This window comes from Triplophysa rosa, linkage group LG1, assembly GCF_024868665.1.
Source record: "Triplophysa rosa linkage group LG1, Trosa_1v2, whole genome shotgun sequence".
NCBI classification, from domain to species: domain Eukaryota; kingdom Metazoa; phylum Chordata; class Actinopteri; order Cypriniformes; family Nemacheilidae; genus Triplophysa; species Triplophysa rosa.
Window position 1 is genome coordinate 11,392,926 of NC_079890.1, and position 14,604 is coordinate 11,407,529.

The window sequence follows — 14,604 nt, forward strand, 5'->3', positions numbered from 1 at the left end:
TCATTAAAATAATTACTCATTAATACTCATTAAAATAAATGTTTTGTTACATGCTTAGTAATTATGGTCTAATTGCAAATTAAGATCATTAAATAAATAATTTAATTTTAAGTACTGACTTCCTACCACTGACAGGTGGAAGCTGAACATAGATTGATTCGCGCATATAGATTTAATATTTGTCTCCTTTCCGCGTTTCTAAGAAATCTTCAACCAGTCTAAATTAAGACGTTTTTAATATATGTAGGCCCGGTTTAGCTTAAGCCAGGACTATGCCTTAGTTGAATTAAGATATTCATGTCGCTTTTATAAAAATGCCTTAGAAGAATACATTACTGGTGTGCATCTCAAGACAAAACAATGGCACTGATATATTTTAAGATATTTCTGGGCAAGTTATATAGGGTTAAGACAGGTCACACGTTCATTTTAGTCTTGGACAAGCCTTCAGCCTTGTCTTTGAAACCGGGCCGTAGAGTTCCTAATGCAACACTAAACATGGATCAACAGCGGATGAGTACCTGAACCGAAGAGAGCGCACGTCAGTCCTCTCTTCATTAAGTTACATTGGCTCCCTATAGTCGCTCCATTCAAATTCAAGACTGCTCCTGGCCTACAAGACCACCACTGATTTGGCACCCCCTTACCTTCACTCGCTAATGCAGACTTGTATACCCGCCAGATCCCTACGCTCTGCAAACGTACAACGTCTTGTGGTGCCATCCCAAAAAGGTAAAAGATCTCTCTCACGTACCTTCTCTGGATCGGTTCCACATTTATGGAATGACCTGCCCGCTGCTACAAGATCAACAGATTCTTTAGCCATCTTTAAGAATCGGCTGAAAACACACCTCTTCCATCAACACCTGACCGATCAGTTCTGACTTCTATCTCTTTTCTACTCTTTCTAAAAAAATAAATAAAAACATAACTCATACTGTGGTAGGCTATATGAGACCAGTTTTTTTTTTTTATTGCACTTATGCTTTTTGTTGTCCTTATGTTGTTCCAATTGCTTCCATTGTTTCCCTCATCTGTAAGTCGCTTTGGATAAAAGCGTCTGCTAAATGTAATGTAAATGTATCTCATATGTGATGAACAACTCATTAACGTGACAAGAGATGCAGTCAGCCAGGTTGGCAGAAAAACATAGCTGTGCAGACCGGTCGACACATAGCATCAAATTACTGCGAAAGCGATTTCAAAGCATACTGAGCAGTCACTCTCGAATCGCTCTCGCGGTACTTTGATGATGTTTGATCTGCGCAAGGCCATCTGAACAGAGATACTCTTATTATAGGGAGTTGGAAGGGTCTGTAATACTTCCAATTGGAGAAACCGTAATGGCTTAAACCCATTGACATCCATTAAAAAAATACCATCTGAACTCCCTGCGTTCCGCTGAAGCCAGGGCGTTAGCATTACGCCCCCTTCACATTACAAGCGACTTTGTCACTGCAAGTCACCAGGGGTAGACGATTAGGTCACTAGTGGGCGTTCCCACTACTGGTGACGCTCACAGCGTGAGCTGAGAGAAGAATCACGTTAGCTCCCATCTTCACTCCTATTGGCTGTCGCTCCCAAAAGTCGCTCCTCATTTGAGGAGTTACACCCCATTCAGACAGCCAGAGACTTTGTCGCTGTGTGTCGCTTGTCTCTTGCTATGAGATCGTTGTCCTAGTAAAGTTTGAACAAGGTGTCGGTACACGATCCGGGATGCCTGCACGATCCGTCCGCGCATGCGCATAATGACGTAGTAGAAAACGCGCATGCGCAAATGATAATTCTGTTTTGCGAAGATTTACGACACTGCACGATCTGTTCCACGCTTGCGCACCTTTGTACCGCGACTTTCACTACTGTCCACCTCTGGTCTCATGTCACTTGTGTGTGCAAACTATGCGTTCTTTCAAGTCATTTCCATTGTCATTTTGAAATACTCTTTAACATTTCCCCAGACTTGTTTGTAGTTCTTTCTTCATGTAAGTGCAGATAGTCTAGGCAGAAATGCATATTATGTTCCTTATTGTCTTCTGTAAACACCATTGAAGGGATTATTGTCCTCATTTAGATTATATAGATAGATATATTAGCCTATATAGACCCATACTAATACAAAATTACTCAATTTAAAGTTAACTAATATTAGCAGCTTTTATAAAAAAACGACACAAACCGTCTTTGACAATACTACGACCTCAGATCGAAACACAGCAAGTTAAGTAGGCCTAATGCCATACAGCAATGAATCGCAAAGGGGAGTATGGAGGAAACTGAAGGTTTGCAGTGACAGACTCTCAAGACTCAGACTTTATTCCACATGTAACCAAAATCGTGTATGTTCATGTAACAACTCCTTTATTATTTTGGATTGGCAACCACGTAAACACATCGTAATGCATAGCGTAAGCTACATTTAAAAACATCAAAATAGACCGCCTGAACTGTTAAATGAAAAACACAATGTAGCCAACAAAAATATGCCCCAGTTGTGCGCCTGGCGTCAAGTGTTTCATCCATGCTGATACCAATAGTGTAGGGCAGTGTTCAACATGGGGTCGCACCCCTTAGGGGGCGCCAGAGTTCACATGAGGGGCGGGAGCTGACATGCTTTGAGGTTAAATTACACTGGGTTCCAAATTATTATGCAAATGATATCTTTCTCTGGTTTTCCTAATTTGTCGATGCAAATGACAGTCAGTATAATTTTCAAGTAATCAACAGTTAGGGTACATTTGGAATTTTATTGAACAAACCTCCCACTGACAACAGTATTTATTTAAAAAATGAAAAACTCAAAATGCACTGTTCCAAATTATTATGCACAACAGAGTTTGAAAACATTTCATAGGTTGTAAAAAACTGAAAATGGTCATTTGTTGAATTTGCAGCATTAGGAGGTCATATTTACTGAAATCAAAAGCTATTTCAATCAAAAACATCCTAACAGGGCAAGTTACATGTTAACATAGGACCCCTTCTTTGATATCACCTTCACAATTCTTGCATCCATTGAACTTGTGAGTTTTTGGATAGTTTCTGATTGAATTTCTTTGCAGGATGTCAGAATAGCCTCCCAGAGCTGCTGTTTTGATGCTAACTGCCTCCCACCATCATAGATCTTTCGCTTGAGGATGCTCCAAAGGTTCTCAATAGGGTTGAGGTCAGGGGAGGATGGTGGCCACACCATGAGTTTCTCTCCTTTTATGCCCATAGCAGCCAATGACACAGAGGTATTCTTTGCAGCATGAGATGGTGCATTGTCATGCATGAAGATGATTTTGCTACGGAAGGCATGGTTCTTCTTTTTGTACCATGGAAGAAAGTGCTCAGTCAGAAACTCTACATACCTTGCAGAGTTCATTTTCACACCTTCAGGGACCCTAAAGGGGCCCACCAGCTGTCTCCCCATGATTCCAGCCCAAAACATGACTCCGCCACCTCCTTGCTGACGTCGCAGCCTTGTTGGGACATGGTGGCCATCCACCAACCATCCACTACTCCATCCATCTGGACCATCCAGGGTTGCACGGCACTCATCAGTAAACAAGACTGTTTGAAAATTAGTCTTCATGTATGTGTGGGCCCACTGCAACCGTTTCTGCTTGTGAGCATTGGTTAGGGGTGGCCGAATAGTAGGTTTATGCACAACTGCAAGCATCTGGAGGATCCTACACCTTGAGGTTTTCGGGACTCCCGAGGCACCAGCAGCTTCAAATACCTGTTTGCTGCTTTGCAATGGCATTTTTGCAGCTGCTCTCTTAATCCGATGAATTTGTCTGGAAGAAACCTTCCTCATTCTGCCTTTATCTGCACGAACCCTTCTGTGCTCTGAATCAGCCACAAATCTCTTCACAGTACGATGATCTCGCTTAAGTTTTCGTGAAATATCTAATGTTTTCATACCTTGTCCAAGACATTGCACTATTTGACGCTTTTCGGCAGCAGAAAGATCCTTTTTCTTTCCCATATTGCTTGAAACCTGTGGCCTGCTTAATAATGTGGAAAGTCCTTCTTAAGTAGTTTTCCTTTAATTGGGCTCACCTGGCAAACTACTTATCACAGGTGTCTGAGATTGATTTCAGTGATCCAAAGAGCACTGAGACACAATACCATCCATAAGTTTAATTGAACAATATAAAATTAAATGTTTACGACACTTAAATCCAATTTGCATAATAATTTGGAACGCAGTGTAAAGCTGCATAAATGTTCCACTAATCATTTTAAATACAAATATTTTTGTATGTTTAAAAAAAATCATGTGCTTACAATGCCAAGATAATGCAGTCAAAAATAGTTGTATCTTGTATAAAATAATTATTTCAATTTTTCCTGCTCCATCGGCAGACATTCACACGGGGCTTCACGGTAGCCGGAAGCACTAGCCGGGTTTCCATCCAAAGTTGCGAATTTAGTTAATGCGCAAAATTGGAATATCGCATAAAACATTTGCGAATAAGCACCGTTTCCATCCAACTAGTCAACCGTCACTTCCTAATAAACTGCCACTAAATGTCAGTAAGAGAAGCCACTGAATATAATAATTTTCATAATACTTGCGCAAGCAGACGATTACGAAACACAATAAATGCGGTGCTTTTGTGGATGCCTGCTGTTTGAGAAACACAGTCGTGATAGTTCTAAGAGGCAATTACAGAAATACTTTTGACGACTTTGCTCAGGCATTTAAGAATGACCATAACAACATTTCTGATGCTGTGTAACAAGATCAGTACTCTGGTTAGTCAGGTTACGCCGTCTCATAGTACAGTTACACTACTCTTTGGAGGAATTTATTCGGCAAATGCGTTTCCATCTCCCATTATTCGCATTAACCCTTTTTCGCAAAAATGAAAAACCATCTGAAGCAAGCGTAAAAACTTTTTTGCGAATTAAGTGTTTTTAATTCGAAATTTGCCGTTTCCATCACTCGTTTCTGATGCGAAACTTCAAAATGCGAATAAAACCAGATTGATGGAAACCCGCGCTGTTCTCGCTATGAGACTCACATGAGAAACATCCTGTCAGGCGTCAACGTTCGTGTTAACATAAAAATCAAAAGGAAAAATAGCAGAGAAACGTAAATGCGGTGATTCTTCGTCAGAAATAAAGGAAAAAGTTTAGACGCTATGACAAAATCTACATAAATTTAGGTTTTATTGAAGGACAAGACAAGTCTCGGCCAGAATGTGTGTTCTGTGGTGAAAAATTCCTAAACGACAGCATGAAACCAAGCAAAATGAAAAGACACCTGGTAAAAATAAGCAGTAATTGACAGTAGCCTGCATCTCTTTATGCAAGTACAGCAACGTTAATGTTTAACAGTTCTTTCATAATGTTCAGTATACTCTGTATGTTCATACAATAACATGAAAATAGACTGAAACAACCTGAAATATAACCTGAAAATTTATTTGAGTATTCAAGTAAAAATGTCATTGATATCTTTTACAGTATATTACTCATATTTAACCATTTAATTTATTATTCAATTATTTCATTTAATTTATTAATATTTACTATCTATATATGTGTGTTTGAGTAGCAATTATGTGTGTATACACACACACACACACACACATATATGAGGGTTGGGGGGGGCTCCGATTGTCATATATGTATGTGGGGGGCCCCAAGGAAAAAAGGTTGGGAACCACTGGTGTAGGGAAACCGTGACGTGGTTTACTACGTAATTACGCGCATGCGCAGAACGGATCGTGCAGGCATCCCGGATCGTGTACCCGTACCCGGTACACTGTACCGACACGTTAGGCTTGTTCGACTTGATGCGGCGCCGCAAGATCCGACAGGCAGATGACATCAAAGTACCGCGAGAGCGACTCGAAAGCAAACTTTTTATCGTTTTTCGAATCGCTCTGGCGGTACTTTGATGTCATCCGCCTGTCGGATCTTGCGGCGCCGCATCAAGTCGAACAAGCCTAAACCCTCCAGTAACTGACGAGAGACGGATGACGTGAGCTCCACTGCTTTACTCCTATTGGTAGTCGCTCGCTAAAGTTGCTCATCATTTGCATAAAGTTAAAATTTTCTCAACTTTTGTCGCTTCACTCCCGTCGCTGGACACGCCCACTTCCTGTCGCCAACGGTCAGTGTCGCTCGTGTTGCTGGAAGTCGCCAGCTCTGCATTGAAATAAATAACATTAAGTCGCTTGGAAGTGATAAAAACTGACTAAAACATCAGAAAACATCTTTGGAAAAAACTTATTTGAAGTGTAATTGGATTTTCTAGTTTGGATCCTGTCCCATTTGTTTACATGGAGAGGGCGGGTTTATGACCTATACTGCAGCCATCCACCAGGAGGCGATTATAGAGCCCACAGCTTCACTTTTCAGGACATGTAAGGCATACCCGGTTTCTACTGGTTGTGTCGTCGGAAGTTGCCATCTCTCCAATGAAATAAACGGGATCGTGTCACTTTGTCGCTTGTAATGTGAAAGGGGCATTAGCCGTTACGCTTTTTTGGCTAAAGGTTGTAGGCTTTCCATGTAGTGGCTTTGGTATTTAGTCAAACACAAAGCACCTACTGCTCATGGTTTTGCCAAAAACATGGTTGCTTCACAAAAACACTGTTTGTATTGAAACCATGGTTAATTTTTATAAGATACAGTTAATGTTAAAGGGGAGGTAACACACGCAGTTTCTGCCAATCTCATATTAATCTTGACTACCTATAGAGTAGTATTGCATACTTCATATCTTCAAAGAGAATTTAGTTTGATCACATTTATAAAAGACAGATACAGCCGTATAATTATTTCCGAAAACAGTCGACCTCCTGGAGGCGTGCAGTGGGCGGAACTAAAGCACGAGCACACAATACATCATCGCATTATCCCTGCATACATGTAACTGTTGATTCACTATAAGTTTGTGTTGTTTACATAATGAACGTACACGCCGATTGCCAACAAAACAGACATATGATGCATACGGTTCATGTTCTGCATCTTTTAGCGCGGGGACCGCTCCATCTATCAGTTTCAAACCATCTGCAAATCCAGTGTTACATCCACCGTTTATATAACATTCATCACAGAAAAGCAGTAAAGAAACAAACACAGCTGAATTTACGTAACCCGAACGAAGCACATTGATGGGCATGCGCTTTCTCTCACTCTCGCTGGTTGACGTGTGGGCATGCTTTTCCGGGAGAATTGTCCAATAAGAGACTAAGAACCCTTGCTATGAAACAGGAATTCATGTTCGGAAAAAAAATCTGAAATCTGTACGAACCCTGGCGGAGTGTAACGAGCACAGAAATACTATGTCATACGTCCAACTCATTTTTCGTCAAGTTGACCATGTTAAAAGCATGAGAATCCAGCAAGTTTAACAGTGTAAAGTCGTCAGAATGCATGAAATAGCAGTGACTGATGTGCTACCGGAGAACTCTGTGGTTCTGTGTCCAAACAATGGAAGTCAATGGGCTAATGGTTTTTGGTTCCCAGTGTTCTTGAAAATGACTATGTAATGAAATAGTGCAACATCATGGATTTAGATGAGGTAGCAGCAAAAGACAATATTTACACTTTGCAAGTTAGAGATCAGTAGATGTATAATAATGAAACTTGAATGTATATTGTACAGCATTACCCCTGGTGTGGTTATCTACTCACAACTCAATAACCTCACACCACAATCATCTCAACATGTCACTCAGCATTTCTGTTCTACATGATTCAGACTAAACTAACAAGCACTCAAGAAACTGAAGATCCACAAATCCAGTTTTGCATGTATGCGGATATTCATGTGAGTTTAGAATTTCTATGTTTCCTTTGTTGTGGTCCAGGGAATAATGTTATACAGTATGACAATTGGCTTCAAGTCCATAATCAAAATAAAAATGCACCTGCTTATTGTGGTGCACAATGGTGATGGGAAGATGCTGAGTTTCGTTTCAGAGCAAACATACGCTGTGACGTCTTTCTTGCACTCCCTTGTGCTCACGCTGACTGATTGCTCCACCTAGAACTTGGTGCCTTTTGTTCCACGCCCCTGTAAACACCAGACTCGCTCAAGACCAGGCTTCAGGCAGGTTGGTGTTAGTTTGTATCAGTTGTTTTCTGTAATATTGTTTAATGAATGAATAAAATCAACACATTTTTCTGATTTTAATAATCCTGTTTCAGTCATTCTAAATTGTTCAAATTATTGAGCCATTCTAAACTAAGTTTATCATGTTTAACTCATTTAAGTAAAAAAAACCTTAAAAGTTAACTTGGCTATTTTGTTTTGGGACTACGTGTGCTTTAATGCCAGTACGGGGACCAGTCTCCTACTTGCTCATCATATATGTTTTATATAATAATAAGCATGTTAAAGGAAGTCATTGCAATTTTTTTTTTCAATTCTTCCAAGCATAGTTGTGTTAAGATGCCATAATTTAATTGATATTTAGTTGATATACTGTAATAATTTTACAGTGTATGCTCTGATTTTACCATGTTTGTAAATGTGCTTTTGTAACGTTCTTCTACTGTATGTGTCTAAAGCTGACAAGTTGAATTGGCAGTTATATTAGTACACATATGTGGCCTCCCAATTCGCCTACTTATACTATGCACTAAAAGTATGTACTGTTTTTGTTATGACAAAATATTTACATTTTTGTGCGGTCACAAAACTAAATCACTAAATCAATGCACGTCACTAAACTCCGCCCTCTCACGTTGCCTTGTGGTTAATATCAGCTGTTTGAGTCTCCATGGATCAACACTTCGAATTTTCACCGTTAACATTGGACCATCTGGGTACTTTGAGAATACTAATTTCATCATACTATGATTTGGGACGTACTAATTCTAATTCGAATACTACGGTGGATAGTATGCGAATTGGGACGCACTGATATTATTTTTGAAGCATGTCCATAGAGAAGAGACAACGGTTATACTGTAGCTGAGATATCTGAGTTTTTTGTTTGTTTCACTATTCACTATGCTGTAAATCCGATCTTGGATGAAAATCACTTTCCTTTTTTTCTGAACATTAACCACATTGTCAAATACATTATGGTTAATGTTTTCCACCTGTGTAATATGAGAAGATGAATTCCTCATTTACAAGTAAAATGAAGGGGGGATATGAAAACCAGTTTTCCGACACCAATAATCTGCTTTCGTCAAATGTTTTTCTGTGGTCAACCAAACAGGGTAAATTCTTCTATTCTTTTCCATCTTTTCTATTTTCTCTGTCTTTTCTATTCTCTATTCTCTATGTTCTGTCACTCTTCAACAGAGAAATAGGTGTGGATTCTGCATTGTATTTCCACTAGCGCTGCGGGTGGGGAAGGGAGTTTTCTTTTGAGCTAGCTCAAATTTCACCTTTGAGCTAGCTGTTTATAGTGGAAATTTTAGATTGTGTCAGGTTGACATATAAAAGCTATGGCAATATTAATCCTGCAGGTCTTCTCTGTGTCATTTTAATGCGATGTAATGTATAGAGGCACTGACCTAAAAATACTCATTGACCTGGTCTTTAAAGTAGTATACATTGTATAATTTAAAAAATGCTCTTTAGGACATACAAAGTACGTAAAAACGTTGTTTTCTTAAATAAAGGCTTTATAACACTGTCATGAGCGGGACTGTGAAGTATCTCATTGAATGTCTGTGAGTGACTCTTGTGCTGTGGATTTTCAGGTCACCGATGATCATGATGGCACATTCAGTTGTAAGCGTGCAGCCAGCAATGGTGGTGACCAGTGAGAGTGCGAAGATTGGCCAGTGGAGCAGTGGAGTGTGTGACTGTTGTGAAGATATGAGCGTCTGTAAGTGTTTTTGGTTGGCAGGAGATGGAGTTTTAATACTACACGTAGGGCTGCACAATTATGACAAAAAATCATAATTGTCGATTATTCACCTTGATATTGTAATTGCAATTAATACTTTCGATTAATAGATTTTACTTGGAAGTTACTTTGATGTAATTGTTTCACCTTGTAATCCCGATTAATTTTTCGATTAATTGTGCAGGGGACCCGCGGTGTATGTAGATAGAAATAGCTCATTCTAAGGTAATAAAAACATAACGCTTCATTATGTAGGCCTTATACACTATCTCAACACATAGTTATGCATATTATATAGCATTTCTGGCAATGGAACCCTTTCAAAAAATTACACATTGGACCTTTAATGGTCAATGTAACCAATTTGCATGCATTTGATTAGTGACCAGGAAATACTGCCAATAGGGGTGTGACGAGACACTTATCCCACGAGACGAGACGAGACACGAGACTGAGTTCACGAGAACAAGACGAGATTTTTAGACTTTTTTTCCTCAATGATGAAATATATATAGGGGGAAGTATAGTCTCTTCACCTTAAAAACACAAAATGCAAAAAATGTAGGCATATTAAAATCTACTTGTACTTTATGAAACAAATTAAACTTCTATTTTAATTAATTATATTATGCAGTAATAAACAATATGTAAATACTGCAACATTTTGTCACAAACTCAGCTGACAGGAAGTAATTGCACAAAAATTATGCTTTGTTTCCTTAACAGGTGCAGCAGGTTGTTTTCTCTATATGCTTTTGCATAGTGCTCGTGTTAGCAGAGGTGGTGATCATATCACACTGTCAATCCTCCTTTCTCCACTGACTGAACCCTCATAGCCTTCAGAGAAACAGTTAAAACTACATAAACACATCATTATGCTTACATTGCACATATGTAAGAGACAGATGATTCAGTTTTTAAGAAGTTTTCTGTGGTTGTATTTAAAATTACATAATGTGAACTTGCAATTGCTATACTGTACTTGTGGTACAGTCCGCTGCTGTTCAGCAGTGCGCTGCCAAAGAGCTGCTGACAGCACGAACCGCCATAAACACTAGGGCTGTTATGACCTCATCGCGATGGTTTCAGATCATCGCAATTATTGCACATCTCTATAGAAGACACTAGGGACAGCTGTAGTGCCTGTGTAACCGGCTCCACTCGCCCACCTCTGCGTGGGCCTCGAACCGACGACGGTCCGGATGGGAGACGGGCACTCTAACGAGGAGGCTAAAGACCGCAGTCTCTAGCTAGAGCGTCTCTGTTGGTCGGGGAGTGAGGTTTACACACTGCACAGCTCTTCACTAGCTGGCCTCCGTTACACTCACCCCCCTAAACCTCACTCCCATCCGGGTCACGGCACCAATGTAACCGGTCCCACTTGCACCGCTCTGCACGGGCCTTGAACCGGCGACGGTCCAGATGGGAGACCGGCGCTCTAACGAGCCTCCGTTACACCTGCATATTGCATATTTTTGTGTATTTTAATGTAACTAAAGCATGGTAATACTTGCAAAATGTACAACCACAACACAATCACTTTGAAAAGAACTAAAGCATATACCATAAAAATAACCTGCAGTACAATTTAATATTATTTAAGATAATCTCAGTGTGAAAACCAATCTACCAAAATTTCATTAACATAGAAGTAAAACTTTAGTCTTTAGTCTTGCAAGTGAGACAAAAAACAGTCTTCTATTCAGAACAATATGGTAGTTTCAAAGCTGAATCAAAAATGTATGAGAATTAAATGTCAAAGCTCTAAAACAGACAATTAATTTTCATAATCGTCAAAGCCCTAAAACTAACCGCAATGATTTATTAGACAATTAATCGTCAGCCAAATTTCATAATTGTGACAGCCCTAGTAAACACTAGTGCTATGCGCGTGTTGAAACCGTCCGTCTAGCACGTGTTTACATAGAGAAATGTTGGGAAAGTAGCACTGTGGGATGGAAAATCACCTTGTCTTTATGAATGGGTGTGCCAGTCACTGTGGCTCACAGCCCCCACATACTTTGTGCAGTTATTAGTGTGTTCTGTACAGTAATGAAAACAGGTCGCACCACAACAAAATGTGCACTCACACAAATGCTTCCAAATACATTTTGAGGTCACACAGGTAAAATATAGGGAGCATATGCAACTAAAATGGTCGCAATTTCGAGCCCAGCACTCCATCATGCCAATTACGTGAGGATATTGTGTTCTCGCGAGACCAATCGGATCTCGTCACACCCCTAACTGCCAACTCCTAAAATGTTTTCAAGCATTCATAACTTCTTAAATATCAAAAGCAGATTTAAATTAGATCTGGAATCCCTAATTCTGAATGTGGACATTCAAAACAAAAATACTAATTACGATTAAAAATGTATGTGTGTATCCTGTGAAGATATACTTTCCATCTTACCCTGACTACATCAAATAAATACCAGTATTTCCAAATATCATAATGCCATGTCTCAAACATCTGACATCTTTTGTACTGTGTATCTGGCAGGTTGCTTTGGTTTCTGGTGTCCTTACTGCCTGATGTGTAGGACCAGTGAGAATTTTGGAGAGTGTCTCTGTCTCCCTCTGTTGGAGATTTGCTTTGGAGGCATGTTACATCCTATCACCCTTGCTATGAGGAGTACTATGAGAGAGCGGTACAACATTAAGGTACATACTGTGGCACGGCAAGTCTTCTTGGCCTTCATTTGGGTATTCATTTCAGGTTCCATTATCACATTAAGTTATTCTGTTGAAAACATTTTCTCTTACGAAGGGTTCAATACAAGATGACTGCTGTGTGGTGACCTGTTGCACTTTGTGTGTCTGGTGTCAAATGGCGAGAGAGCTAAAGACTCGACGCCGCTCCCTTGTGGTCATTAACCCTGCCATTAATCCGGCACACCAGCAGCCACAAGCTTTCAACCAGCCAAACCAACCCATCTATCACTCCCAAATCCCCATGCATTCTCCTTATTAATCCCTACAGGCACATGTGTACATGTGCAATTCTGCAATTCTATGTTCACCTTAAAGCCTTTCAGCTGGCATTTTGTAGCAATCAAGAAATCTTGATTTTTATATTTAAAAATATTTAAACTAATGCATGTAAAAGTGCCTTTACTGTATATGTATTGAACAACAATATTTAATGACAACATTTTAGCACTTTCTTCTATAGAAATATTGCCAAATGTAGTTCTTTGTATAATTCATATTAAGCAATGATTGAGAAAACATTCAATTTTAAGAAATAAAGAATATTTTTCTTCAACTTTTGTGTCTTGTATATTTATTTACATAACTCAATTACTAATGTGGAAACTAACACACGCGAACCACCCGCATTAACATGCTCAGATACTTTAACAACTCTGATGTACAGTACACTTGTGGGTTTTTTGATCTGCATCTGTGGTTGGGCTGTTCCATACAGTCTGTAAACAGACGCCAGTTTTGCTAATCTACAGAAAAACGGCAATAGAGTCATTCTGTGTCAAATCAACGAAATTTTTAAAATTTCCCCGGCTCAAATGTTGATTTTCTTTACAGAAACAAGATCAACTTCAGTAGTGATGAAAGCCAACATAATAAAATGCCACCGATGAATAGTAATTAAGTAATCAATTATTTTGTAGGGAGGTAAAAATGTACATTTTCAGTTGAAATTTGGAGCAATATTAGGGAGGATAAAAATGACATGAGAAATATATCAGCATCAAAATTTTATTTTTACACAGAGATCGGTATATCTGTTAGTAAAGCTGTTAAATTTCGCAATCCTTGATGCATTTTATGCCAATGATGACACCTCAAGAATGGAGAAAGGGCATTTTTTTGTGTTCTTTTTACACAATTTGCATGCCAGTAACTCCAGAACAGTTAGAGATACCTTAAAGGTGCCGTGAATTAAAATCACAATTTTAACCCGAGCTTTTGTTATATAAGAGGGAATCGTATTCACGCGAACATCATGTAAGTGTCAGAACTGAAAACGCCCTTGTTACTGAGATTACATCTGTTATTGACACCAGGCCCAGCGAACGGCAGGTTCTGGAATGCACCATATCTATGACGACATTGATAGGTTGAACCCTACCTCCAAAAGAAAAATATCAACCACTACTTCTATAGCACCGCCCACTGGTTCGCGCATGACAGAACCAGTGGCGCAGAACCAGATAGAGCCAGCAAGCAATAAACAAACATGTCGTTAAAGATCGCTAAATATTGTGCCATGGTTGTGGAAGAACACAGTCGCTGCATAACCTTCCTTCGGATTCCGATATTAGGAATGTGGGAAAACATGGAGCGTTTGTTCATTTAATTTCTCAGAGGATTCCTTCGTGAACAAGGCACAGATGGAATTAAAAAGCAGTGCTGTCAGTGCCGTCAATATTGGATCCGATAGGAATGGCACAGCAATCTTATGTGAGTAAAACATATTTGTCACTATTGCTTTGTTAGAGATCGCTTGATATGCACTGATAGTATTACCTGGGGACCTCTAGTCATTTGTAATAATTGTAATCGGCATCTCTGTGATTTGGTGGGTTCATATATCATTTTTCAAGGTTTTATCTACCGTTTGTGAATAATGGAGGCTGTTTTGAAGTGTTTTGGTATTATTTTGGGTGCTGGGTCATATCCATAAGTTACCGGGAGTCTCACGTTTGTTTATTTATCATGGAAACTCATAACATTTGAGACCCGTGATCGCGGTGATCTTTTGTCCGGTTCGCGATCACCGGTCTCATATGCTGACAGGTACGGTCATATATCATTAAAC

The 14,604-nt window shown here is 39.5% G+C and overlaps 1 protein-coding gene across 3 annotated transcripts; it reads left to right on the forward strand.

Annotated features, from left to right (window-relative positions):
- The first annotated feature begins 8,041 nt into the window (after positions 1-8,041).
- ponzr6 (plac8 onzin related protein 6) lies at positions 8,042-13,025 on the forward strand. 3 transcript variants are annotated; one of them, XM_057345025.1, is made up of 4 exons: positions 8,042-8,063; positions 9,670-9,797; positions 12,325-12,485; positions 12,592-13,024. In XM_057345025.1, exons 2-4 carry the CDS (start codon positions 9,677-9,679, stop codon positions 12,793-12,795), a joined length of 486 nt encoding a protein of 161 aa, XP_057201008.1. In that variant the 5' UTR covers positions 8,042-8,063; positions 9,670-9,676; the 3' UTR covers positions 12,796-13,024. The 3 variants fall into 3 exon arrangements, with proteins under 3 accessions (XP_057201008.1, XP_057201098.1, XP_057201183.1); XM_057345115.1 differs by lacking the exon at positions 8,042-8,063 and adding an exon at positions 8,739-8,778 and having other exon boundaries at positions 12,592-13,025; XM_057345200.1 differs by lacking the exon at positions 8,042-8,063 and adding an exon at positions 9,112-9,180 and having other exon boundaries at positions 12,592-13,025.
- Positions 13,026-14,604: the final 1,579 nt, after the last annotated feature.

What these genes read in the sequence shown, in the direction of transcription:
- ponzr6 (XM_057345025.1), top strand. Translation starts at nt 9,677, where the DNA reads ATGATCATGATGGCACATTCAGTTGTAAGCGTGCAGCCAGCAATGGTG. An exon ending in TTGTGAAGATATGAGCGTCT is followed by an intron (nt 9,798 to 12,324) that starts GTAAGTGTTTTT and finishes TGTATCTGGCAG; the next exon opens with GTTGCTTTGGTTTCTGGTGT. An exon ending in GAGAGCGGTACAACATTAAG is followed by an intron (nt 12,486 to 12,591) that starts GTACATACTGTG and finishes TCTCTTACGAAG; the next exon opens with GGTTCAATACAAGATGACTG.